At 39.5% G+C, this 26,362-nt stretch overlaps 1 protein-coding gene across 1 annotated transcript in view; it reads left to right on the plus strand.

Moving 5' to 3' along the window:
- The window catches only part of LOC137764628 (uncharacterized), a 106,475-nt gene extending 81,351 nt beyond the window's left edge, over positions 1 to 25,124 (plus strand). Inside the window, exon 6 of the mRNA XM_068543682.1 lies at positions 24,935 to 25,124. Coding sequence (XP_068399783.1) covers positions 24,935 to 25,124 — 190 coding nt within the window. The remainder of the gene's footprint in view (positions 1 to 24,934) is intronic.
- Positions 25,125 to 26,362: the final 1,238 nt, after the last annotated feature.

Raw genomic sequence — 26,362 nt, forward strand, 5'->3', positions numbered from 1 at the left:
TCCAAGGTTCAGCTTCCTGAGCAGCAAACAGGGGGTAAGAATAACCTCCTGGTGAGGATTACATAAATGCAATCTTTTTGGTAAAACAGGAGGTCTGAATAACAAAGCATGTAACACCACTCTGTCAACTGGAAATGGCAAATAAAAGTGTGAAGGATTATGGTTGCTAATAAATGCAATGCAGCTGTGTTTGCCTGATGGCAAGGAATTAGGATTCAGTCTTCAAAGAGGACAGACTGTACTGGACGAACATCTAGAACTTTTTAAAAATGGGTTTGCAATCAATCCCATCTTAGGATGGTAGTTTAAGGTAGTAGTTAAGGGTATAGACTCTGAATTCGAATCCTTGGGTTCAAAGTTTAGAATAATAATGGAGTCTGCCTTTTAGGATCCTTGTGAGGATAATTTACAGAAAGTCCTTAGCCCAGTGCTTGGCCCTTGGTGAGCCTTCGGTAAGTGTTAGCTATTATCAAAGAATCAAATTGCATAAAATTCAAAACCAGCTCATCTGTATGTGCAGATAGGCTTCATGTTGTTAATAAAGTAATTCCATGTATTTTCACCTTACCAAAAGATAAGAGCTCTCTCTTCAAAGGACTGGTACAAGCTGCCCACAGAGGCCCTAACTCAGCACCTTCTGAATGAAAGGATGAAGAAATCCAGGTTAGTATCTAGAACAGGAACTTCAAAATTAATGGACAGGATGTGTTGACAGGAGCCAGAAAAAATCTCTACCAGTGTCTACTGTTCCAGACCACTAAGGGCACCATCTTCAGCCAAGCAGAAACTTTGGGTCACACATCTGAAAAGTCCCATCTAATGATAACAAGAGCAAACATTTAGTGATGGTTTTCAATGTACCAAGCACCATGCTAGGAGGTTTACATGCATTATCATACTTAGTCTTACCATAACACTCTAACTTGCTTCTATTCTTATTCCCATTTTTGGAGGATGTCACTGAAACTCACAGAGGTGAAATTAATTTGACCAAAGTCAAACAGTGAGCAACGGTGGCACTAGGGCTTGATCTCAGATCACTGGGCTCCCAAGTATATATTCCTGAAATTATATAATACTGCCCCTCTGGAAATGCTTAGGAATAGGGCACGTCAGATTTTGGAACTCCTGAGACCATGCTAAATTGACTAAAATTTTAAGATGCTCAAATTTCAAGACTTACCTGGAAGTAAGTCTCAACTAAAGTGAGTCTCCCAGTCGTTAACTCAGGGCCCATTTTGAGCCAAAGTCAGCCCCAAATCCTGTGAAACAAGCTTCCACAGAATTAAAAAGGTGATACAGCCCGATGGGACAAAAGGCCTTCTTTTTTTCCTTGTCCTTGTCCTCTGCCATCTGCCATATTTTCAACGTGTTAAAACTCATGGGGGCAGAGAATACTTAGCAAATTAATAGAAGAAAAGTCCTGACTTTCCTGGCTCATAAAAGGTTGATGCCTTCCAGCCATGCTACTGAAAAGAATGGGATTTATGCTGCACCTTTCTTCCCAGATGGAAAAGTGCTTTACAAATAATGGAACTAATGCAATTCATTGGTAGTGAGTAAATTTGTCACCGTGGATGTTGTATTAACTCTCTAAGGCCAATTCAATTGGGGATTCAGTAAATCAGCTCTTTCAGGGTATCTCATGATGCCCCACTGGTTAGAAGGAGTCCTAGATAAATAGCAATTTGATCCTTTGGATTCTTTAATCCTTGAAACATGCTTTTAGGAAACGTGGAAAGGCTTAATGCCTCCCTTTTCCTGCTGGAGAAGCTGAGGAATCTGTGCAATAAGGGAGGAATCAGGAGACCTCAGGCCATGCTCAATACTATGACCATTTCAACTCCGGTTTCATGAATATCTTCTAGGCTTATTCCTGGGCCATGTTTTTCAAAGTGATCAGCAAAACTGTGGTTGAGAACATTTCCCTGACTCAGCCAGAGGTATTGCTGTCACCTCAGGTGAAATTGAAACTACTTCCTTAAGTCTCCCGCTCTCCTGAGCTTCTGTTTTCTTCTCATCCTTGGCTATTCTGAAGGGTTTCCTTCTTTGAAGGGGCACCGCTCCATGCATTAGGTACTGGATGCTTCCTTCATACTAAGCTGAAGGTCGTTGTTTACTGAGCCAAAGTTGGCACCGAGAATGGAAACAAATGGGAAAAGGATGTGTATTTGAATTCACATCAGATTATTTATGCCCATGGGTCCACGGCATGGAGCACGTATAAAGATTTTCTATTTATGTATGTATGTATGTATGTATGTATGTATGTATGTATGTATGTATGTATGTGAAGTCAAGGAGTCCTTCAAGAAATGAATAAATATAGCACAGAATTGGATTTTGGAAAAGCAAGAAACTTGTATTAGAGAGCAGTGCTTGTCATCATGCTGCAATGTAGTTCTCTAAACAGAATTCCCTTGGAAAGGTAAAACCGACACATCTGGCCTCACTAAACTGTTCAGGTGGGTTAAACATTGACTGTGGGGAAAAAAACAAACCCTGAACTAGAGGGGAAGCCGTTCCTTATAACTCGATGGGTAATAAATTTGTGGCCGTGCCGTGCAGAAGTCCGTGTAATGCTCTTTAATTCCAGCGTATCTTATGTAGGATTTAAAATGTCTTGAGGGATTTGCTGGAAGCCTTGTTTTATTTTGTTTTAAACAAACATTGTTTTATTTTGTTCTAAATATGGGAAGTGGATCAGAATTGATAGGGTATTTTTTTTCACCTTAAATAAGAAGGCTCATTTTTAATATGACCACAATTTTGGCTCGTGTTTCTTTATTAGTTGTTAGTATTGTTATAATTCATTTTGTATTTTATTCTCATGTTGTCACCATACATTGCTTAGTATTTCTGGGCTTTTTCAGATTCTTCCCTGTGAGTTATTTGCCTTCTTTGGAAATTTGATGGATGGCATCGTATGAAAAAAAATATTAAAATCCTCCAATGAAAAATGTACATATCTATTGTGAATTCTGCACTAAAGTGGTCTAGAAGCTTGTTACGAATATAGAGGTTTGGTTCATTTGCTTTTTCTAACCCGCCTGTTTCCATATTGCAAAACATGCTAAAAGTACTGTTTGTCTTGATGTAGACTGTGTTATTTGTGAAGGGTCTGCATGGAGAAAGAAAATATAGGCCATGTTGTTCGAAGAATCATTAAGGAGATATTATTTCAGATCATAATGTAATTAGACTCCTTTAGAGGGAAATATGAGTGTTCATGTTTTCAGCTTTTATATAGGAATGTAACTGTGGCTGATTAAGGGAAAAGTCAACTAATTTATAATGTCTAAATTTAGTGTTACACCAGATAATATATCTGAAATTACAAAAGCTAAAACAACTTCAGCTCTGGCTCAAAAGCAGTTCTTTAATCCAGGATCCGGTATACACTGTTTATAGTAACCGAAATTCTAATTTTGTACAATTAGGTCTTAAAAGGAGTCAAAGGCAAAAGAAAATTCCCTACACATCTGCTGTGCTCAAAGTATCCACTTCAGAAGAGAACTTTTTTTTATCTCCAATTTATTCTGACAAAAATTCTCTTGGGCTTTTATTTCAAAAGATGAAAAATGAGCCATGGCAGTCAATGGTGTATGGTGACTATTTATCTGTTTACACCTATCCATGCGATTGCTAGAAAAAAACAGATTAGACTTTGAATGTGGTATGAAGAATGTATGCTGTTCACAAGCCCATATTCCTCAGAGGAGAAATAGGTTAAAAACTCAAAACTAAGTTTTAGAAACCATGCATTTTATTTTGAGGAACAATAATTCAAGGCCTGATTTTTTTAAGGTAAAATATATATGCTCAATCTTAAAGTAAACATATTCAGCAAGTCAGTTCATGGTTTACAGTTTTCCTAACCAAAAAAATCATGAAGCTAATTATTTAATAATGTCCATGTTATAATTTACCTGACAGGTGTCTATCTGAAAAATATCTATACATCTACTTTTGATTAATCAAAGAATATCGTAAATGTACTAGAGAAACCTTTTATTTATTGACTTCTTTGGCAAATACCTTTACAAAGTAAAGGGAGCCTTATAAAATTAATAATAGCCCTGAATCATTCTCCTTAGTTCCAGATTTTCATAGATTGGGCTTTCTTTTAAGAGGGTGTGCACGTGTAGGAAATTTTATATGGCAGGCAGCCTCCCTGCCATAATCAGAAACCAAATTCAATTTTGGAGGAAAGTAGGAAATACACAATGGCATACGTGCCTCTTTTACGGCCACATCTGCACAGCTCAGGGAAAAGTTTGCAGATATGTCTGTTGATCACATTACAAGGCTGTTATGAGAGAATAAAGTTGCACCTTTGATGGGCCATTGCAGCTGAGTTAGAGGTCCCAGTCATTAGAAGTTTGGCATGTCATAGAGCAGAGCAGATTGGAGACCCAAAAATACTTTATGCAACTAGCTGAATTTTGGTCATTTCCATCAAATATCAGTGGACCCGTTAGACAAAGATGAACAATACATGTGCACGGGCGTGCACACGCACACACACACCTCAATACACACTGGCAATAAAGATGACTTTAGGTATTTCTGACTTTCACCTCTGCGCTAGAAAGTCCATTGTGCTTGTACAGTGCCTTCAGGACACCAGCTGAGAACAAAGCTGCTTTCAGAAGCGGTAAGTGATTTCATTCTATTAATGTCCAGGTGATATGTGAAGCCCATTATCACATCACTAATATGGCAGCAGACATTTCCCGGCCAACCCCAGGTAGCTCCAGTGTTTGTGAAATGTGTGACTGGTAAAGGTAGACCTCAGAAACACTTTTAATTTTCTGCTAGTGTCACCAAATGCTAAACACAACCCTAAAAGTCATCTTTTAAATTTCAAAAGAAGATGAAATTGAACGCCACATAAAAGATCACAGGAAACGTTTAAACAAAACAATTTGCAGGATTTAATTGAAGGGTTTTGGTGAAGTGTTTGTGTTCCAGATGTAATGTGTGGCACGTTATCAGAGAAAGCTTGGAATATGAGGAGGAAGGCCATTGATGTAAAAAATGAGTAATTCCAGTTCCCTGTCACACAGCACCTGGAGGGAACAGGAATCATCCCTAACTGTCCATTGTCTCCGGAGGACGTCTCCTAACACATCAGGGCCGCCTCGGTGGTCTCCGGCTGGCATCGTGCCCCGTACAATTAACGTAGTTGGTGAGCAGGAGAAGCAGCTCCTGGACACACCAAGTTACTAAAATACAGAGAGAAATAGCCAGGCTGAAACCAGAATCCGCAATATGAGTCAAAATAACCACTGCTACCTAATTCTGAGAAGATATTGGAAAATGTTGCACATTTTCTTGTTTAATATTTTGTCAACAATTCCAAATCCATATTACCCAGAACTGTCATTTCTTTTCCGATAAAGAACCCACCTCAAATAAATGGAAACTTGTCATTTTCCAGATGGCAATGAACATCTCCCAATCAGTCTGATTTTTTTTAATGAGCTATGTTACTTTAAAAACAATTAAGAGTTGAATTCTAGGTAAAATTTTAAAAATCCAAAACGAATAAAGTAAAATCAATATTGATTATTAGGAGCCAAAGTGCTAATTGAGACTGTAAAGCCTTTTAAGAACTAAGAGGAGAAAATTTCAGTAAAACTACGATAAATTACTACTAAATAACCAGAATATTTGCATGGAATTTAATGTCAGTATATCAGCCTCCCTTTAATTTTTTTTTAAAAAGTACTGTATTACTGGTTCAGAAAGACTATTCCAGTAATATTACAAGAGCAGTGTCACTTTGGCAAGTTACCTTCTCAACTTACATTTCATTATGTTCTAAAAACCTACTTTTTAAAGTTATAATGCTTTTAAGAATTCATTTTAAATTATCACTTGTTTTTTGGCCCTCAGGCCTTTCAGGGCTTAATGCGTACTGCTGCCACACTAAAGTGAAAGCAAAACCATTTTACTGAGAGACCACATTTTAATATTTAACACAACATTCTGACAGCAGATATTCTTTTTTTTTTAACATCTTTATTGGAGTATAATTGCTTTACAATGGTATGTTAGTTTCTGCTGTATAACAAAGTGAATCAGCTATACATATACATTTATCCCCATATCCCCTCCCACCCTCCCTATCCCACCCCTCCCACCCCTCCCTCCCACCCTCCCTATCCCACCCACCCCTCCCTATCCCACCCCTCTAGGTCTCCCTCCCACCCTCCCTATCCCACCCCTCTAGGTGGTCACAAAGCACCGAGCTGATCTCCCTGTGCTATGTGGCTGCTTCCAACTAGCTATCTATTTTACATTTGGTAGTGTATATATGTCCATGCCACTCTCTCACTTCATCCCAGCTTACCCTTCCCCCTCCCCATGTCCTCAAGTCCATTCTCTACGTCTGCATCTTTATTCCTGTCCTGCCCCTAGGTTCTTCAGAACCTTTTTTTTTTTTAGATTCCATATATATGTGTTAGCATACGGTATTTGTTTTTCTCTTTCTGACTTACTTCACTCTGTATGACAGACTCTAGGTCCATCCACCTCACTACAAATAACTCAATTTCGTTTCTTTTCATGGCTGAGTAATATTCCATTGTCTATATGTACCACATCTTCTTTATCCATTCACCTGTCGATGGACACTTAGGTTGCTTCCATGTCCTGGCTATTGTAAATAGAGCTGCAATGAACATTGTGGTACATGACTCTTTTTGGATTATGGTTTTCTCAGGGTATATGCCCAGTAGTGGGATTGCTGAGTCATATGGTAGTTCTATTTTTAGTTTTTTAAGGAACCTCCATACTGTTCTCCACAGTGGCTGCATCAATTTACACTCCCACCAACAGTGACAGCAGATATTCTTGATGACAAGTTTAAAAGATTAAAAAGGGCTCTGTTTTTTACTGTGTTCTTATAAGATCTGACCCAACTTTTTAGTAAACTGTCTTAAATGGGCAAACTCTAGCAAGGTCCAAATCCCCCATAAAACTGCTTTAATCAGGGTAGAGGCTGGTGGTGATTTCAGGTCAAAGAAAGAACCCCAACATTAAATCTGTATGCCAACGTTTAAACACGTTTAAGAACTGTCAGAACTTTTCATTCCAGAACAATCTGAGGGCTCAATCAAGACTGCAATCCACCGTCTGGAGCAGCATTTAAATGCCCTGTAATATATTATTATTTCCTTTAGAGGCAAGAAGAATTCTGGTTCTTCTCAACAGCTGCTTCTCTTTCACCCTCTCATTTAGTCCCATCTTTTCCATTTGAGCTACCTACTTCTTACCCTTTGGGGAAAAAAAATCTATAACCGATACACATTTCTGACTTTCTAGCCATATTTGAGGTTTTATTCATTCACCCAAAGAAAACAAGAGGGAAATGGAGACATTTTAAACTGAGCAATAAACTGCTCCTCAGAATTTTTGTTGACTGGGTCCCTTCCCCCCATCTTATGGGTGATATGGCGTGACAGTGCTGTTCAAGATTCCTGAAGGCACCCGGAAATATTGGGGGAAGTGCCCTGAGCTGACATCGAGCAGGTCTCACCTTCCCGATTGGTCCCTATTGGTGCTTGAAGAGTCCACCAAAACAACAGATTGAGCAAAGACTCATAAAAACCATACCTGGAATCTACTTCAAAGAATATCACTTCCAATAGATCATTTTCCAAATGAGAAAACTGAGGCCCAGGAAAGTGAAGAGTTAACAGAGGATCGGGATTAGAGCTCTGCCCCCTGATCCCCGTCCCACGGGTCTTGGGACATGTGACAGATTCTATGAGCACCTGAAGTTTTGCTGGTTGGTTACTTCTGAGGAATCTTTTGGTGGAAACTCTTTAAGCGGCCCTAAGGGTTTGGGCATTATGGGCAGCGTGCAGCCACCCCGCGCTCCCAGGCAGAGTTTTTGAACATGCAGGGAGGCAAACCCCAATAATATAGGACTGATGCTTCAGACTTACCAGGGTCTGCACTTAATCTCCCAAGTCCCTCAGTCATATTGTCAGTACAGCTCATATAATTGTCAAATTTTCCACAATGAACATGTATTACTTTTATAAAAAAAATTTGTTATAAAAATCTTTTGACATCATTTTATAGTTTATGAAGACTTTTCATGTAGTTATTCATCATATCTTCACAAAAACTGTGACATGGAATCAGTGTCCCTATTTTACAGATGAGGAAACTGAGGCTCAGGGGGATAAAGTGATTTGCCTAAAGATATTCAGCTGCTATGAGGTGGCAGAACACGAACCCGAAACCCAGGTCCTCTGATTCTAAACGCTTCTCCTGTTCCATCACAGTCCCCCTGGATGTGAGCTTTCGAATGGCTTTCTTTATAAGTTTTCATGAGCATCTTGATAAACTCAGGTCTCTGGGAAGCCCAGATGTTTTTTTCCAACTACCGCCAGGCTTCTAGTTCTCTTTTTCGTTTCTTCTTTTAATCTCTTTTGTATTTAACTTGGAGAGAATAAGATCCTGAGGAGCCTGATTGTGGCCTGGGGACACTTCAGGGTTGTGAGCTGGGAAACTCACACTCAGGGAATCTGAGGCAGGACTAAAAAAGGCCCATGCACACAGTTGGGAACACATCTTTTCACGGACTTAATGCATTTTATATGCACACTTTTTTTTAACCTTCCTGTGAATTAATTAGAACTCCATTTTACTGGAAGTATGTTTAATGAATAAAACGGTCCAAGAAAAGAAGTAAATAACACAATAACAGCAACAACAAACCCCAAAGAATTTAGTGGTTTACTTACTACTAACTTAACGTTCATCATGGTGCAGGTAGCATCTCTCAGCTCATACAGGTGAAATGCTCTTCTCTGGGAGATGTCTTAGAATGCACAGCAATTTAAGATTAGGACTGATGTCCGAGCTCTTGGGACAAAAATGAAAGCTGGAGTGTCCAGGAAGTTGAAGTGACCTGCCATCTGTGGGGTTTTTTCTTTTTTTTTTGGCCTCTCATTCCTCAAAGAAGCCTTTCTGTCATCCACAGCCTTATGAAGGAAAGAGGGTTGCATAATAGGGCCAATTTGGGGGTCCTTAGATGATTATCTGAGAGCATTGGTCATCACTATTGTTACTGACATGCAGCTAGATCAAGGTCATGGCTCCAACTAGGAAAAAAAAAAGACTCTACTGTCCGGCTGCATGAATGGCTGCAATCTTGGCTGCCTGCAGTGAAGTTCTGGTGTAAAATTTTGTGATTCTTTAGTTTTTCTGTTATATTTCTAGGAAGAATAGGGAAGCTACAATATACATGCCTGTGTATGTGTATGCACACACACTCATTCATACATGTAACAAAAAACATTACTTGGATGTGGAATTCTGGCTTAGGGGTCAACTCTGCCCCAGATTGTATAAAAATAATAGTAGCATAATCTTTTAAACCATAGTTTTCCTTCCTAGTTTATTTTTATTTTGTTTATTAAGCTTTTTATGTACATTTTATTGTTTCCATTTTATTTTGTTCTTCTAATTATTCACACTTCTTAGCACATTTCTACTATAGTTTTCACTTCAGGCTAAGGACATATTTGTTAACTTCAAAGCTTTAAAATAGAATCCAACATGCTGAGTTAATTTCTTCTTTATTCAAAGTGTCACTAAGAGGATAAATGTGAAAGCACTTTACAGATCGTAAAGCAGTACACAAATGCAAGATGATATGATCGTTAATTTAATTCATTAACTGATTTTCTATATTCATTCGTTAAATGAATATTTATTTAGTGTCCATTATGAGGCAGTACAATGTCAAGGGTTTGGTAGTGTCAGAGTTGCCTGAAGACTCCTATGATTTTGGTTTGGAATTGTGGACAGAAAGTTATCCAGTGAGTAATGTTCCTTTGAAATCACTCCTAAATGAAAAGGGTAACATACAAAGCCTTTCAATTTTAAGTTTGCAAACAATTGAATTTAACTAAGTAAGACTTTGAATACACACTATTGAGTTCAAAGCAGGAGTAATTTCTTAGCCTAATGAACTACGAGAAATTTTACCTGGCAATCAAAGCCTGGGTCTATACAGTGCAAAGTAATGTAGCTATTTGGTAAGTGTTTACTTAATTTTATCACTGCAGAAAGCAAATTAGAAAAACTTATGTCCTTAAGGGGATTTTTCTTCTTTTCTTCTCTTCTTTCTATTTATTGTTGTTGTTAGTTGGTGGGTTATTTTGAGAGGAAGTCTATGCTGAATAATCATTTTGGTGAACTAACTGCATTGATCAACTGAATTGATTCCACGGGCTGGGCATACTTTAAATGTTCTTTGGTTTTTGATGCCCCTAAATTACATTAGATTCTGTTATTTGAACTTCATTGTCAGAGTGATGTTTTATCTAATTTTATCCGATTGAACAACTTCTGCCTAACTTTATCAAAAACCAGGTTTAGAAGGCAGAGTGATAGTGAGCAGAGAGAGAATTGTTCTCCAATAAGCTTATATTCAGGACCAATAGACACATGCTCATGTCACAATTTTTGCTTGTGTTCTATATAATGTGCCTTTTGTGCCTCATGGCACAAAAAGGACATATATATAAAATAAATTTTTTTCTTTTTTAATAACAGACTCTTGAAAAGGAGTTTCAAGCTCCTTGAGGGCAGCAAGCTTATTTTTTTCTCTCCAGCACATGGCCTGAGTCTGTCCATGTTTGTTAACTAAACAAATGAGTGAATGAACAAATGAATAAAGAAATGAACTACAAATGAGGGAAGCATGGCCTTCTAAACACAACCTAAAAAATAATAATAATGCAGGATTTTCCTGTGTCTTGAGACACCGCACGGAACTTGACCCATATTATGCTTTCAATGAATGTTTGGTGTGTGGTAAATTCCACTAGCAAATGCTAGCAACCTTTTAAGCAAAAAAAGACCTTAATCATCTAGTCACACACATTCACTCAATTTAGATTAAGAACATTGAGGTTCTGAGAGTATCTAGTAAATTACAGTTTCCAGAGTGTGGCCAGTGGTGTTATCTCCATCTTATATACTAGAAAACTGATCCAGAGAGTTTAAATGATTTTTTTTTTCAGGATCATCTCGCTAGTTAGCATCAGAACATCAAATTACAGCCCAGGTACCTAATTCCTTGTAGAGAGTTTTTGGTGACGCCTCAATATGCCAGCCTAGCTGTAAGCCTTTAGAAACTTTTGTGCACTGGAAGGAAGACGGAGCTTCTGGAAACATGGGGGCCATCCAGGATTCCACTCCTGCAATATGGAATTGGGTGTTGAGTCAGAAGCTGGATCTTTGCAAGCATTACTCTGAATTAGAACACTAGCATATATTTGTGAATGAAAAAATTATAATTCCAGCAGCACCCACCAAAACTAGTGAACAAGGCTCCAGCCGGTACGAAGAGACATTCAACCAGAATTTAAATACGGTTATCAAGCACACAGAAAGTTAGTCTGAGCCAGGAGCAAAGCTGTGCCATGGTCATAAGCAGTGAGAGTTTCATGACGATGCTCAGTGTACAGCAGTGTTTTCGCAGAGGGAGGGCCGTGCAAATGTTTTCAGAGGCCCGCAGCAAAATGAGAGGACTTCTTTTTAAGAGATGCAATGTGGGGACTCTTTCCTAAAATTAAATTTGTTCAATTTGAAGGACTTCAATCTTAGATCATGGTCCTTTCATATTACAGTACTAAAGTTTCCCTTTTTATATGAAACAAAGATAAAAGGAGACTGGGTGTGTTCAATGTCTTTACTGGACTGGGGGTGGGAGGGAGTTGGCAATTCTCTGTTAGTCCTCAAATTATTTTTGGAAACCTTGCTAGTTCATGAAATGCCAAGGTTAAGGTAACCAGTGGGCCACTTAGAACTTGGTGGTGAAAGTACGTGGAACCTACAACCACAAATCGCAGTGACTCACTTTCATGCAACAAAGGTGTTGACACCAGCCCATGCTCTGCTCCCGATGTCTGCAACTTCCTGGGTATGGCACTGACCATAGGTGAAGTTTTCACAGTGTGTTTCTAATTCATTCCCACACCGACCTGGGCTACATTTTAAACAAATATTTCACTCCTAAATGCTTTGTTGGATTCTCCTTTCTTGGAGAGACTTCAGAATCACTGGGTCCCCACATCCACATAGCATCCTGATGCACTGGGGTTAGGAGAAGCAGAAGCAGTACTTGTTTCAAATGACAGCAAAGGCCTCAGCCAACTTCCCTGTACACTGGCCTGTTTTTCATGATGGGATGCTAATTTCAAACCAGAGAGTCTATTTAGTCAAGAAATGAAAAACTCCTCATGTGACAGCAGGGCTGTTTAAGATCAGAGCGACACAGTCTACTCTGATCGCACACACATGGGGCTCTGAAGTCATTAAAGAAAAAATTACGCCAATTCTGGGCACCCCAGCTGTCTGAGAGTTCAAAAGCTTAGATTGTCATGTGCTTTTTGCTATTATTCGTGTGGAGAAGATCTTTTCATCTTTTTTTTTTTTTAAGTTGGTCAGAGAAAATAGGTGGTGCTTTTCCTTAAAACAACTTGAACAAAAATTGGAAACAAGGTAACATCTGCCACAAATGAAAACTCTATGGTACTTGTAAACCGAAAACTCTCCCAGCAGTGATGGAAAAACCAGTCAGCTTCCCTATCTGGGGAAATGCCGTGAGGGTGGACAAATGATGACACTGAGCTTTGAGCCAATATTGAGCTAATCCAACGTAACATATTGTTATATAGCAAACTCAATGAGAACTTTGGTTTAGCAGAGAAATTATGTAATGTCAGAGAGCTCCAGACTTGCTTAGCTACATGTCTGAGAATGCTTGAATGGTCTTTCCAAACCAGATGAACAATTCACTGACTTGGTTTTCCCAATTTGGAACAGTAGTGAATGATAAAGACTTACTTCCCAAACCTTCCACTTTGATCTTCTATAAGCAACCTAAAAAAAACATAGAATTCAGAGGGGGAAAAAAATCACATGTTCAAGAGAATGTAGAATACCCGGATACTGTAAATTCTCTTCCAGAGTCACTGGCTGATATCAGAACACATCTGTAGCATTAGAAGCTGCTGCCAGTCGATGAACACATAAGGAAAGAACAAAGGGCTGGCACCTCAGACATTTATAAGGATCCATTCATTCATTCATTCCGATGAGCAAACCTAAGGAGGGGCATGTACACGGATGTTGACATCAGATGGCATGCTAAAAAGAGAGTTTTGGATTTGGAGACAATGAAATTAGAATTCTGATCCAAATTCTGTCATTATCTAGCAATAAGTCTTAGGCAAGTGACTTTTCCTCTTTGGGCCTTACTCAGTTTCATTATATGCAAAACAAAGATTAGACCAGACTGTCTCCAAGGTCCCAAGCATCTCTAACATTTTCTAATTCAAGTCATTGATCAAGTATCAGGAGAGGATTGTTAAGGACTAGCATGGTTTTCAAGATTAATTTACATCATCACCCTCAGTGCATAACGATGATCTTCTATGGTAGACCACAGCCCCAGAATTGGGGGAAGTGGACCAAAATGTCTAAATCCAGCCTTTGCCTTGAAGGGTCTGACTCCAGTTCAGGAGATAGGACACATGTATAAATTGCAACACAGGGCAACCCATGCTAAGTGACAAAGTCCAGCATGGATACTATAGAGAATTCAAAGGAAGGAAGGCTTTGCCAAGGTTTGGGGCAGAAAGAATCATTTTCAAGGAAGAGGCAGAGCTTTAGCCTAATCTCTAAAGGTAAGAAGCTAGATAAAATAACATCTCAGGATCCTTGGAATTCTATGATTGAATTAATTAACAACAATTAATGTTAGTAAATAAAGGGGACTTCCCTGGTGGTGCAGTGGTTAAGAATCCACCTGCCAATGCAGGGGACACGGGTTCGAGCCCTGGTCCAGGAAGATCCCACATGCCGCGGAGCAACTAAGCCCGTGCGCCACAACTACTGAGCCTGCGCTCCAGAGCCCGTGAACCACAACTACTGAGCCCGTGTGCCACAACTACTGAAGCCCATGCGCCTAGAGCCCGTGCTGCACAGCAAGAGAAGCCACTGCAATGAGAAGCCCGCTCACCGCAACAAAGAGTAGCCCCCGCTCGCCGCAACTAGAGAAAGCCCACGTGCAGCAACGAAGACCCAATGCAGCCATAAATAAATAAATAAATAAATAAAATAGTAAATAAAGGCTCTCTGATGGGTATAATATAGGCCTCTAATAGGTATAACTACTAGTAGCATGAAAATTAGTAAAATTTATGAAAGACTTGTTTTTCCAGTGCAGATATTTCATGATAGTTAATTACAAATTACTTTGGTTAATCATATCATACAAGCTAACTACCTTATATGTGACTAAATAACTAGCTAATTCTGGTTTAAGCAATTGTTTCAAAATAAATTGAACATGACTGTTGAAAACAATTGCTGCCAAACTACTAGGATTTCCACTAGGAAACTTCCCGTAACTATCTCCTCACCATTGGTACTTCTAGGGTGGCACATAGGCAATTAAAAATAATTAAAACCATTATTTGGCAACTGTAAAGAATTCCTCTCTTGCCATACCACTGACCTTTTCATTTTTAAACTGGTGGACAGGGAGAAGACAGTCAACTTAACTGTTCTGCCTTCATCAAGCAGCTTTATTATGTTGGGCAACTCTGCTCAAAGCAAAAAGAAATAAGGACACAAATTCAAGCTTCCCCATGGCAAGTGGTGAAGAGATGAGTGTAGTGTATTTTTTTTGGTGTCCCCCAAACCTCACAGTGCCCTGGAGAGAAGAGGACTCCCACTGGCAAAATTCAGGGTGGAATCTAAAGTATACCAAATTTAGAATCAGAAACAGACAAGAGGCTAATTGCACATAATCGGGCCATTCTGGGTTTGCGCTGATAATGGTTGAAAGGGGGAGAATTTTAAAAATAAAAGGAAAGCAGAAGCAAAATGGGAAAATACTTGTTTAAAATTAATGTCACACCTCATTTTCAATTAGTCTCTCGTGAACTTTGCCTCACTCTCACACCTCTGCTTGTGTGTGCTGAAACCTGTAGACAGCCATAAAATTAGTTTACATAAAAGCACTAATTAACATAGAACGCTTGAGGATAAGAAACCAATCTTTTCATCTATTTTTCTTTTTTAAAAAAAAATAAATTTATTTTTTTATTTATTTTTGGCTGAGTTGGATCTTTGTTGCTGCACTCCAGCTTTCTCTAGTTGCAGCTAGCGGGGGCTACCCTTCGTTGTGGTGCGTGGGCTTCTCATTGTGGTGGCTTCTCTTGTTGCGGAGCACGGGCTCTAGGCCCGCGGGCTTTGGTAGTTATGGCTCGTGGGCTCTGGAGCGCAGGCTCAGTAGTTGTGGCGCACGGGCTTAGTTGCTCCGCGGCATGTGGGATCTTCCCGGACCAGGGCTCGAGCCCGAGTCCCCTGCATTGGCAGGAGGATTCTTAACCACTGCACCACCAGGGAAGCCCTTTTCATCTATTTTTAAATTCTTATTGTGAATCCTTAAAATATGCCTTATTTTAAAGCATCACTGACTCAATTTTAAAACATTGCCAGAACCTGCTTTGCTAATCTGCAAACTCGATAGTTCTACCCCAAACCTCAGCACACTCAGCAACAATTTAATAGCAAATATCTCTAGTGACACCTCATATTACTAAGATTCTATTACTTTTTACATTACAAAAAAAGCGCTAGTACACTCTAAAGTATTATAAATAGTTCAGACCAGGCAATGCTTGTCAAAATATGTGAAAGTTTATTTTTTGCACTCAGTAACCTGGGATTTTTATCTTATGTATTTATAATCTATAATGTGCCTCCCATAATTAGTATAAAATGTGGATTACTAATCAAATTCCTAGTTTCTGGACATTTTATTTCTGTTAATATGATTACTAAGGGTGATAAGTTGTATGGTTAATAACCCAATCCTGCCGCTAAATGCAAATTCTAAACATATCTTAAAATAATTGCATAGATGCCTAAAATCGGCCTCTTTAATTATATTTTTCTTAGACTGCTAAGCAATCCTTTTCGTGATTGAGGGCATTTTGTTTATGCTTCTTGAGGATTTTTAGCTTGAGGTTTAAAGACAGATATAAATCTGGATACTTATTTAATAATTGTTGTAATACATTTCAAATGACATAAAAGAAGTATATATTCCCCTGTTAACCAGTAATACTTCATATCTTGACAGAGGTCTCTGTAAAATTGTTCAACTTTTGAAATGTTCAAGTTTTTAGACATTAATATTAGTATAACTAGAAGTATATGGAAGTATATCAATCTGTAAATACAGAGATATTTCCACATAGAAGAGACTACAGTGCTTGCATCTTTTCAGCAATTTCAGGCTAGCTCAATTTTTAAATTGATAATTGCTCATTTATTCTAAGACCGCTATGCTATTTATTTATTTGTAATAAATGCCACTCACAATGCACATCAGTCTTTAATAAATGATTCATATTCTTTATTAGTGATAAATTGCAAATTGCTCCCTTGATTATAAAGCAAATCTACTACTGACATTTGCACCAAATGTGTACATGCTAGTAGCACAGACACATGGATAACCTCCAACCTGCATCCCCAAGCTCTACAAAATGTCTCTAAGGGCCACAGGGTGATACCCTTTTGGCCCAATCCCTTGACCCTCCTCCACCCTTCGCTGTTTCTCTAGTACATTCTATCCCTTTAAATTCATTCTCTCTCCACATTAATACCATCTACTCTTGTTTAAACATTTACAATGAGCTATAACTGTCACAGGTTCCCTTTGGCAAACGTGCTGCCCTACTCCCTTACCATTTCTGTGGTATAACGGGGACCAGGCCCCAGAGTGGGTCTGATTCCATGGCAAAGCCAGGACGGCGCTCGCGCTCTCTGATGCACTAATCAGGTACCCGGCAGTGACAAAGGTCAATACACCTTTTGAGAGTTGACAAGCAGAAGTCACCTTCTCTATCAATCTCTTATTCAAACAATTTCTGAAAAATTCAGAACTGCTCCAAAAATGCATTTGTGCCCCAGACATGGTAGTCAATACACCTAATGCCCAGGTGCTTAGAATCATAGAGTTCAAGCTCCTTCTTTTACAGACACAGAAAACAAGCCCCAGAGAGGTTAAAAGGTTTTTCCAAAATACAACAGCTTAGCTGGAATGCTCCTGCCTTTCTCTATAGGCTTTTTATCTCATTATTCTTTTCAAATTTTTTGGATGAGCCTTAGCATTCAGCACCAACTTTACTGGTTTTCCAGCTCTTAAGTAAACTAGACCACAAGTGACCATTGCAATGAGACCGCTGGGGCAGAGGGAGGAGCAGTGTGTCCAGCTTTGGCTGAGGAAGTCACCTTTAGGCTCTTGTTAATGAAAACATCTGCAGCCTGAATAAAACTTAATAATAAAATTCAAACTGTTCAACTTAAGGTTAGCCTCCTCATAGTGAGGGGCTCTAAATTCTGACTCCAAAATCAAGGAGGGAGATATATATATATATCCCTGCTATCTATGCAATCTTGAGAATAAAGAATATTTTTTAATATTCTCAAGCTTCTATAACTGGAGCTGATGTCAGTTGTGACGATAACTAGAATGCATGGCTTGGCTGTGTTGAGGACGGATTCGGGACGTGACTAGAGGGTAATATTCTGCTGTCCTGGTCCTCAGTGCCCACCTTCCTTCCTCCTTCCCCTCCGGCCAGTTAAACAGAGGGCATGAAAGCCATTTTCTCACACAAGTGACACCAGGAATGGTGGAAGAAAGTCATGTAGCTCCTATAGTGAAAGAGATTAGAACCTACTGTTCATGTCAGAGGAAATTTATGAGCTCAGAGTCTTACTAATTATACCATGTATACACTTCTACGTGAATGAACTGTGCTGTCAAAAACCCGGGACAACAAATGGTTCACCTTTAGGTGCTTCTTCTTAACCCTGACAGCACCCCCCAATTCTCTTGATTGATGCCACCCCCAAAGCCTCACATAAGTCTGCCCCTTTGCATTCCTTATGGCTGATCCAGTCAAATGTTAGACCTAGAACAGCCTGTGAAGAAGTTTCTCAGGAGCTAAGTGTCAATGCAAGAGATGATAGAAAAAAATAATGAAAACATTTTGGAGGTCAAAAGGCACTCGGCTTTCTGCCATTGGCCAATTTCCCCATTCATTAGTAGCCTTTGAGCCTTTTCACTTCTCTTCCTGTTGTTTTTCCGTTTTTCAGAAATTATATCACTTCTGACAAAAGAACTCAAAAAGCCAGTGGTCTGAAGGTTGTTGTAGGTTCTGAGGACACCGTTGTTGGTGTAACTCAGCCGCGTGTGTGCTCTCACACACCTGATCCTGGCTCACCAAGGGGAGATTCAAAGTCTACACTCTGTACAACAGCAGGCGAGGGATCATACATTTTAGAAAGGCTTCATTATGAAGTATTCATAACAAAGGTAAAGTCCCCAAATCTTAACTCTTCAGAAAATCCGAATCCAGAGATCCAAGTTCTTGAGGTTCTGAAAAGATCTTAGAGACTATTTCATATTGCTTTATTTTAGGGATAAGGAAACTGATGAACAAAAGGGCAAGAATCATTAGCTCTCTGAGATTTTAAGAGACTAAAATGAGAAAGACAAAGAATTCATTGGTGTCATTTTTTTTTTAAAAAGTAAACTTTTGTTTGCATAGATCTTTTTATATAAACCTCTGGTTATTATATAAATATGAATGCTATAGATCTGTTCAGGAAAATAACCATACTAAGTTACAGAGAATATCTAATAATAATGACTTTTCTTAAATACTAGTTTTTAGGGACCAGTGGCCACCCAGAGAAGGCTTCCATGCCCCTGCCAACTCCAGAGCAGGATGGAACCGGCAGGGCTGATGAGAGCAGAGAGTTGCCCTTGTCTTCGCTGACGGTACTTTCTGGAGGAAGCAGCAAAATCCTAGGAAATAAACAACCTGGGTTCTAGTCTTAGATCTGCCGTTAAGCAGCTGTGTGGTCTTGGGCAAGATATCCAGTCTCTCTAGGTCTTGATTTTTCATATGCAAATTAAAAGCTTAGAAATTCCTCAGCCCTTCCTTCTAGCTCTGAAATGCCTTGAGTTCATTATGCAGCGCCTGAGAGCGATCACATGGTGTCCGTGTGTGTGTGCTCAGGGCAGATGTGGGTCCAAACATTGCAACGAGCGTAGAGTTAAGTGTGCAGGAAAAGGTTAAAGATTTAAGCATGTTGGAGTTGCAGCTGAATGAAGGAGGACCCCAGCTCTTGCATGTTCCATACAGCCATTTTATAGATAAGAGAGGTAGAGAGAAAGCAGTGTGTTTTTTCCAGGGGAAATCAAGAGAAACCAGAGTATCTTTCTGACTCGAGAGTTCATGAAGATTGGAGAGAGGTGATGGGCAGGGTGAGGACTGCCCTGAAAGGAGACCAAATACATAACTTAAGCGGTATGCGTGACTAGAAAGATCAGGCCAATAAGGTCACACCTCTGTCCCTGCGACCAGCATGGTCTGCAATTTTCAAACCTCTTTTAGCTCTGGAATCCTGCTGGGGCAGCCACCGCTTAAAGAACCAGTAGTCCTTTCCTCCACTCCTGCTTCCTGCCCCTCTACACCAAATCGCAAGCAAGCATGAGCCCCAGATAGACAGGCTTCCTCTTCAGACCCAAAGTCCAAAGTTGAAGACTCCCATTCAGGTGTTAAATACAAGTGGCTGAACCAACGCTCAGCTGGTCGTTTGAAGGTCTTGCCAGGGCCACAGCTACCTACACACAGATTAGACAACCAGCTTTGGAAAGGGAGCAGCCCTGATTTAGGTGCCAGGTAAATCAATGCTCCATTCCCACATTTCTACTTGTTGTGTCAACAGACAGAGCAGAGGATGGGAAATGAGATCCAGTTGCAGTGAGGAGAAAGGATGAAGATGCAGCTCATCATGCACTCCTAACTCATTCTTGAAAGACAAGCCTGAGTGAGCAGACTCCGACCAGAGAAACCCAGCTGGACCACCTAGGCAGCAGTCAGGAGATGGTAGGGCTGTTTTGTGTATGTTTTTTGTTTGCTTGCTCAGTTTTTAATGGAAAAAATGTTGTATTTTTTTGTGCTTTCTGTGCTTTCAAAGTTTGTTAGCATTAAAAATCTATTACTTTTATTGTTAGAAAAATAAACTATGAATATTTTAATAATAGTTCAAACATTGAATTTGATAACTACCACTCCTAAGAATATACACATTTCTTTTAAAACATGATATATAAAGTAATATGTATATGTGTGTGCATATACATTTTAAAGGAACCAGGAGTTAGCATAGTACTTCAGAGAAAAATTGTGAATATTGATTTTTTTCCCCTAGTGAGATATTACCTGGGAATCACAGCCAAGGTAGGACTATTTAGAGCGCTTTATCATTAACCTTTCTCTGTATGTAAATTCACAGACATCAGACTGTAAAATGTGCTTGCTGCATCACCAAAGGAAACCAAAATCTGGTACAAGCCCTTATTTTAAAAATGAATGCTTCTATCTTCTTTTCAAAGTACTCCGAAAGTTTTTGGGACAGCCCGTTCTGCAGTTCAGTCATACTCACAGATCACAAAGTCTTTCTTGTGTCTAAAAACAGACTCTCTCCTGATGCTGTCAACTCAAACTCCCGTTCTTCTGCTGCATCCAGTGAGAGGGAGAAGGCTGGCTAGAGTTCTCCACAGCTCCACCTCACTGCCCAGAGGTTGTTAATTTTGTCTGCCTTCAGCCTTCTCTTCTCCAGGATAAATAACCCACCTCCTTTCTTGTGTACATAGCCTCCAATCCCTGTCATCGTTGTCTTCTTTCTATACGTGAATTCTATGCCATTTTCATACATACGTTTTAAGTTACAGACCTAAAGTGTAATGTTCAAATGAGAGCCTGACCTACAATGAATTTACACAAGGATTACTTCCTGGCTACAAATGATGCTTGTCTTAATACAGCTCAGGATAGTATTTCTTTCTTAATGCCATCACTAGGTTAATGACTCATGTATTTCTGGAATGCTGGATCTCCTCCAGCCAAGTTCATGTCGAAATACGCTCTCTATCTAGCCCTTTCTCCCACCACCAAGTACTCCCCAAAGGCAGTCACTGTTAATAAATTTAGATTTTAGTTCTTCCAGCGGTTTCTACTTGAGCTCTAAATAAATAATATGTCTACATCTACCTGTTTTGATTTTTCAACCTTAGACACTCAGTAGCTATTGACTTCTCTACATGAATGATGAAAATTTTCACTCATTCCTTCTCTATCTTCTCCCCAGTTCAGGTTAATTCATGATTTTTTAGTTCTTCAGTTGGGTAGACTGGGTATAACTTATCCGTATGTATAACTTACAATTATCCCTCCACTTCTGGATCTAGCAGCTTTAGAAAATATTTATTGACCTTAGCACTCTCAGATAAGAAAGTTAACACAGCCCTCCACCTCCAGACTTCTGTCAGAGTATAGCTTTTAGACTGTCAAAGTTTATAATATTTATACTGTTTTATAAATATTATTATGAATTCTGATATTATTAGCATAGAAATAGCATTTATTGCAGACACCAGAAAACAAATTAATCCTATGTCACCAAAATCATGCTATTCAAAATAGAGTGTCCTAAGCATCACAGTCAAATGGATTCTCTATTCTTAAACTCCATCAAACCCTCAAAATCATGCCACAACTTAGTTTACTTCTTATTTGAATACTGGATTTTGAGGCAGTTCTATAAATACTATTACTGGTTGCAAGCAGTGGAAGCTGATTAACTTAACAAATTTGTTGGAAGGATATAGGGTCACTCTCAAAACCAAAGAAGAAGCTAGGGATGAATCAACTACAGACTTTCAAGATATTAGACTATGAAACTAGAGACAGATCCTGCTCATTCCTGGGGAAGAGCGCCTGATCAGCCTACCTTGGATCACAAGCTAGGAGTAGGACACTTGATTGACAGTCCCGTCAAGGTTGCATGCGATGGTGAAGGGTAGTTCTCAAAAAATAAAATCAAGTTGCTGTCACCAGAACAAGCTGGGTAGACTTAACAACAGCATTTATCACATATGATAGCAGTTGTCACATTTTAATTAATAAATAATTTGGGTAGTTATCTGTTTGACATTGTCCTTTCCCATCAGATTTCACAAAGAGAGGTTACATATATTATTTGTTCTCTTAATCCACATGCCTAGCACAGTATATGGCACATAGAAATACTTACTAAATATTTGTTGAACATTGTTAAAAAAAAAGAAGTGCCAAGGGTTTCTGGGATATACTGCATAGACTACCTGTATTCGTTTACTTTGCTAACAAAATATTTTCAGATGGCTGAATTGCATATTAAAGAAGGGATTATTCTTTCCAATGGTATAACATCATGGAGGAATACAACTTAAGTTTTCCATTGCAAGTATTATATTTTATTTTATTATTATTTTTTGTAAACTTTGGGTTTGTTTGTTTGTTTGTTTGTTTATTTATTTATGGCTGTGTTGGGTCTTCGTTTCTGCGCGAGGGCTTTCTCTAGTTGCCGCAAGTGGGGGCGACTCTTCATCGCGGCGCGCGGGCCTCTCACTATCGCGGCCTCTCTTGTAGCGGAGCACAGGCTCCAGACGCGCAGGCTCAGTAATTGTGGCTCATGGGCCCAGCTGCTCCGCGGCATGTGGGATCCTCCCAGACCAGGGCTCGAACCCGTGTCCCCTGCATTGGCAGGCAGATTCTCAACCACTGCGCCACCAGGGAAGCCCCAAGTATTATATTTTAAAAGAAGAATATCTCTCAAAACTTCTGGATAGTGGCAGGATCCCATGATCTTACACATTGCCCAAACAACTAATGGTTTCCAATGACCTGATCCAAAGAACTGGTCGGCAATTTGAATGTTCAGTATTCATTCAGGATTTCATAGCCTGTGGCTCTCTGCAGCCAGGATTCGACACAGCAATATTTAAGGCCTGATCTAATATCTCCTTTGTAAAGCTCCCCATTCTCCCAAGGAGTGAATCCTTTTCCCCACTCCTCTCCATGCCACTTTGGCCACTTCGTCACAAATTGAGGGAGAGTTATTTGTTTATGTACCTGCCTCTCCATCTAAACTATGAGTCCTATAAAAGAAGAAAGTCTGTCTGATTCACCTTTGTATCCCCAGTGCCTAGCAAATAGGAAGCATTTATTAAACGTTTATTTAATCTAAACACTCAGTCTAAGTAAAGTCTTTGACAAAGAAATATAATGAGTTCAAAGAAATACCAGACTCTAAAGGGAGAAGGTTTTATCATCTAAAATAATAAGATCATAAAAAGAAAAGACAAGAAGGAATGGAGGGAGGGAGAGAATGAAGGAGGGAAGAAGGGAGGAAAGAAGGAAGGGAGGGAGGGAGGGAGGGAGGGAGGAAGGAGAATGTTAGTGCTCTAAGCTGTAGAGAAATTTTAAGTTATTTTTCAAATATACCCGTTCATGGATAGACCGTAAGGGCTTTAATATCTCTAAATCACAAGATGACAAAAGAAACAATTAGGAATGCAGAAATGGTCCTCTCTAAAGTTTTCATTCTTACATATCAATCAAGGAGAATGTTAATGAGGAGGCTTCAGCGGGAGTCAATAATTCCTCACCAATATCAGAAATTTAGTTTCACTTTTCAGAGGCTGTTGGTGGCCATGCTTGCGAAATCAAGACTGTAATTCATCTCCAGACAATAACAATTATTACCGATTACTAAGAAATAAGTCAACAAAGATATTTTCCTGTTTACATTCTTATCAGACTGTATCAGAACCATCTGTTTTCAAGTTTGTTGTTGCTGGGGGTTTTTTTATCCCAAGGGATAAATACTCCACATTGTTCTCAGACTATATGCATGCAAAACTGCCTCTTGCTGCACAGCTGCAGTGTTCACTGAAACATTCGTGTAGGGAAAAAACACATATTCTTCTGGGAAAGAAAATGAAAAGAAGTAGATGATCTCTCTGAATTTACTCTATCTTCAAACGAAGGATATATTGGGGGTCTGTCCCATCTCTAATTACCATCTCCTCATTTGAATGGGTGACTATTGATTTTGCTAAAAGTATACAATGTGGAATTTTAGACACTAAAGTAACTCCAACCTAGAAAACACAGTAAAAAAACTCCACTAATACAAGAAAGATTCTACAATTTTAAAAGAAATAATATGCGACCTCTTTATGCTGTTGTTCATCAATGCCTATCTCCTGTGATAAAAGCAATAAGTTTCCCTCCTTTGAAGACAGTTATAATTGCTCTATTGCCAAGGAAGCAAGAGTGGGAGATTTAAATCGTGGTACTGACAGAGTTGCCGCATGGCTTTGGGCGAGCAGTTAACCTTTGGTGTCTCAGTTACTTCATCTGTAAAATAGGGATAAGGGTTTTTGCACAGGTGTGATGCCTGGACTAATTAGTACAGTTATCATTATTGATGGGAAAATAATGTTGGTCACTGATTTTGCATCTTATGTTCACACCGGGGAATCATTTTTATCTCCTCTACATTGAATCATTTTTTAAGGAGTCTGTAAAAAATGATAATGATAAATGATGACAATAGCCACATATTGCAGGCTGGCACAACACAGTTAAAATGGACCATGTCCACGTAGGTGCATAGCCTTCATGAATTATCTTTTGATCATTTGTATTTATCACTTAGATGTTTTCTAAATTTAGACTAAACATGTAAACTGTGAAAATGAGGAAACTGTTCAAGGCCCACACTGAACTGGTAAACTGTACTGCAGCAAAAGGCTTTCCAGTTTATTGGTGGGTGACATTATGACAGTACTAGAGTAGTTTAGGCTTGAGCCATACAATTTAGGGTAATCAAAGTCAAGTAAAAGTATGCACTGAAGATAGTGCTCATATGACATCTAAAGCCCTCACTTCCATGTGCATATCTGCCCTGTAAGAACTGCAGCTCTAATAGCCAGGGACCAGGACAGACCACGGAGGTACAGGAGATGCCAGCTTTGCCGGAGTGGGAGCATCGGCGCTGGGCACAGTAGGGCATCCTTACAGGAGAGCACAGGTGATGTCTCTCGAGTCAACGAGAGAGACAGAGGCGAGGACGACAAAAATGGGGACTCCCTGCTCATCTAGTACTCCTAAGTGCTCTTTCTCTTTCCTAAGTCAGGGTGAAATATCTGCTTTAAAAAAAGTTACCTTTACATGTCGGCAAAAATGGCAATGAACGATAGAGGGAAACATAAAAGATGGAAGTGCTCCAAATGTCAGTACTCAACGCCGTAACCTCTGCATCCTTTTGTGTAGACACGTGATGTTCGCAGGTCCAAAACTTCTCCCCACGGCTTCTCATACTCAGAGATTTTCTCCCAGCAGAGAATTCTCTTTTCTTGAACTGAGTAAACATCAAGCCTCAAATCTCTAATGTCTCCCAAGAAATTAGCCTCTTGACAAGTCATTCGCACTAAAGACTCTGTCCCTTTCCTCCATACTTGCCTCAAAATTACAGGCAACAACTTCCGAATGGAAACATAGCTGTTGCCGTTTTCGTATTATCCTCACCGATCATACGAAACGTAAAAATTAGCATTTCTAGCAGGATTAAAACTGCTAACACAACTTCTCTCTGTCCTACACCATTAAACGTGATTAGAAATCCCTTCACGATTAACATTCATCTCGCCGTACCGTGCTTGAAGGTTAATAATATCCACCATCTCCTGAGAGAGGGGGAGGGGAGGTATTTATTCAATGGAGAGAGGCAATTTCCCCTTCCGTCCACTAGAGGGGGGCTCCGCGGGGCCGGCCGGAGGATGGCAGAGACACCGAGACACACACAGCATCCCGCCCTGCTCGCCTGCACTTTAGTTGGTAAGATGAAGCAACATTACTATTCATCGTTCTCTATTCTTCACCCTCTGTAGGTTTTAACTTCTCATAAAGCCCCTTCACAAATGCTGGACGGCCGTGTTGGCCTGGAGGGAAAAAAAAAGATCGACCTACCATCTTAAAACAATATCCAGTCTAATTCTTCTAAGTCAACACTGCGTGAGATAAATACACAACCTGTAAGAACAAATCCTAAGTTTAAAACCTTCGTTTATTCTGTAGCAGCACGTGTGCGCTGCAGAAGTGGATACGGAATGAACAGTGCCTGGACGTTCTAGGGAAAAGCATCTCCATTATACACAATGCATAAAGAAATGCACCTAGCCCTTAGCAGCACACCGGCTGTTTCTGCTTATGGGACTGAGTTATCCATGAAATGCAGTAGGACATTTTTGTAGTAAATATCCTACTTGACGGACTTTTTTAGACCTACCCACCTATGCAGGTTTGTATAATTAAGGAAGAAACAGACATTTTAGCAATGA

Source organism: Eschrichtius robustus, chromosome 5, assembly GCF_028021215.1.
Source record: "Eschrichtius robustus isolate mEscRob2 chromosome 5, mEscRob2.pri, whole genome shotgun sequence".
NCBI classification, from domain to species: Eukaryota; Metazoa; Chordata; class Mammalia; order Artiodactyla; family Eschrichtiidae; genus Eschrichtius; species Eschrichtius robustus.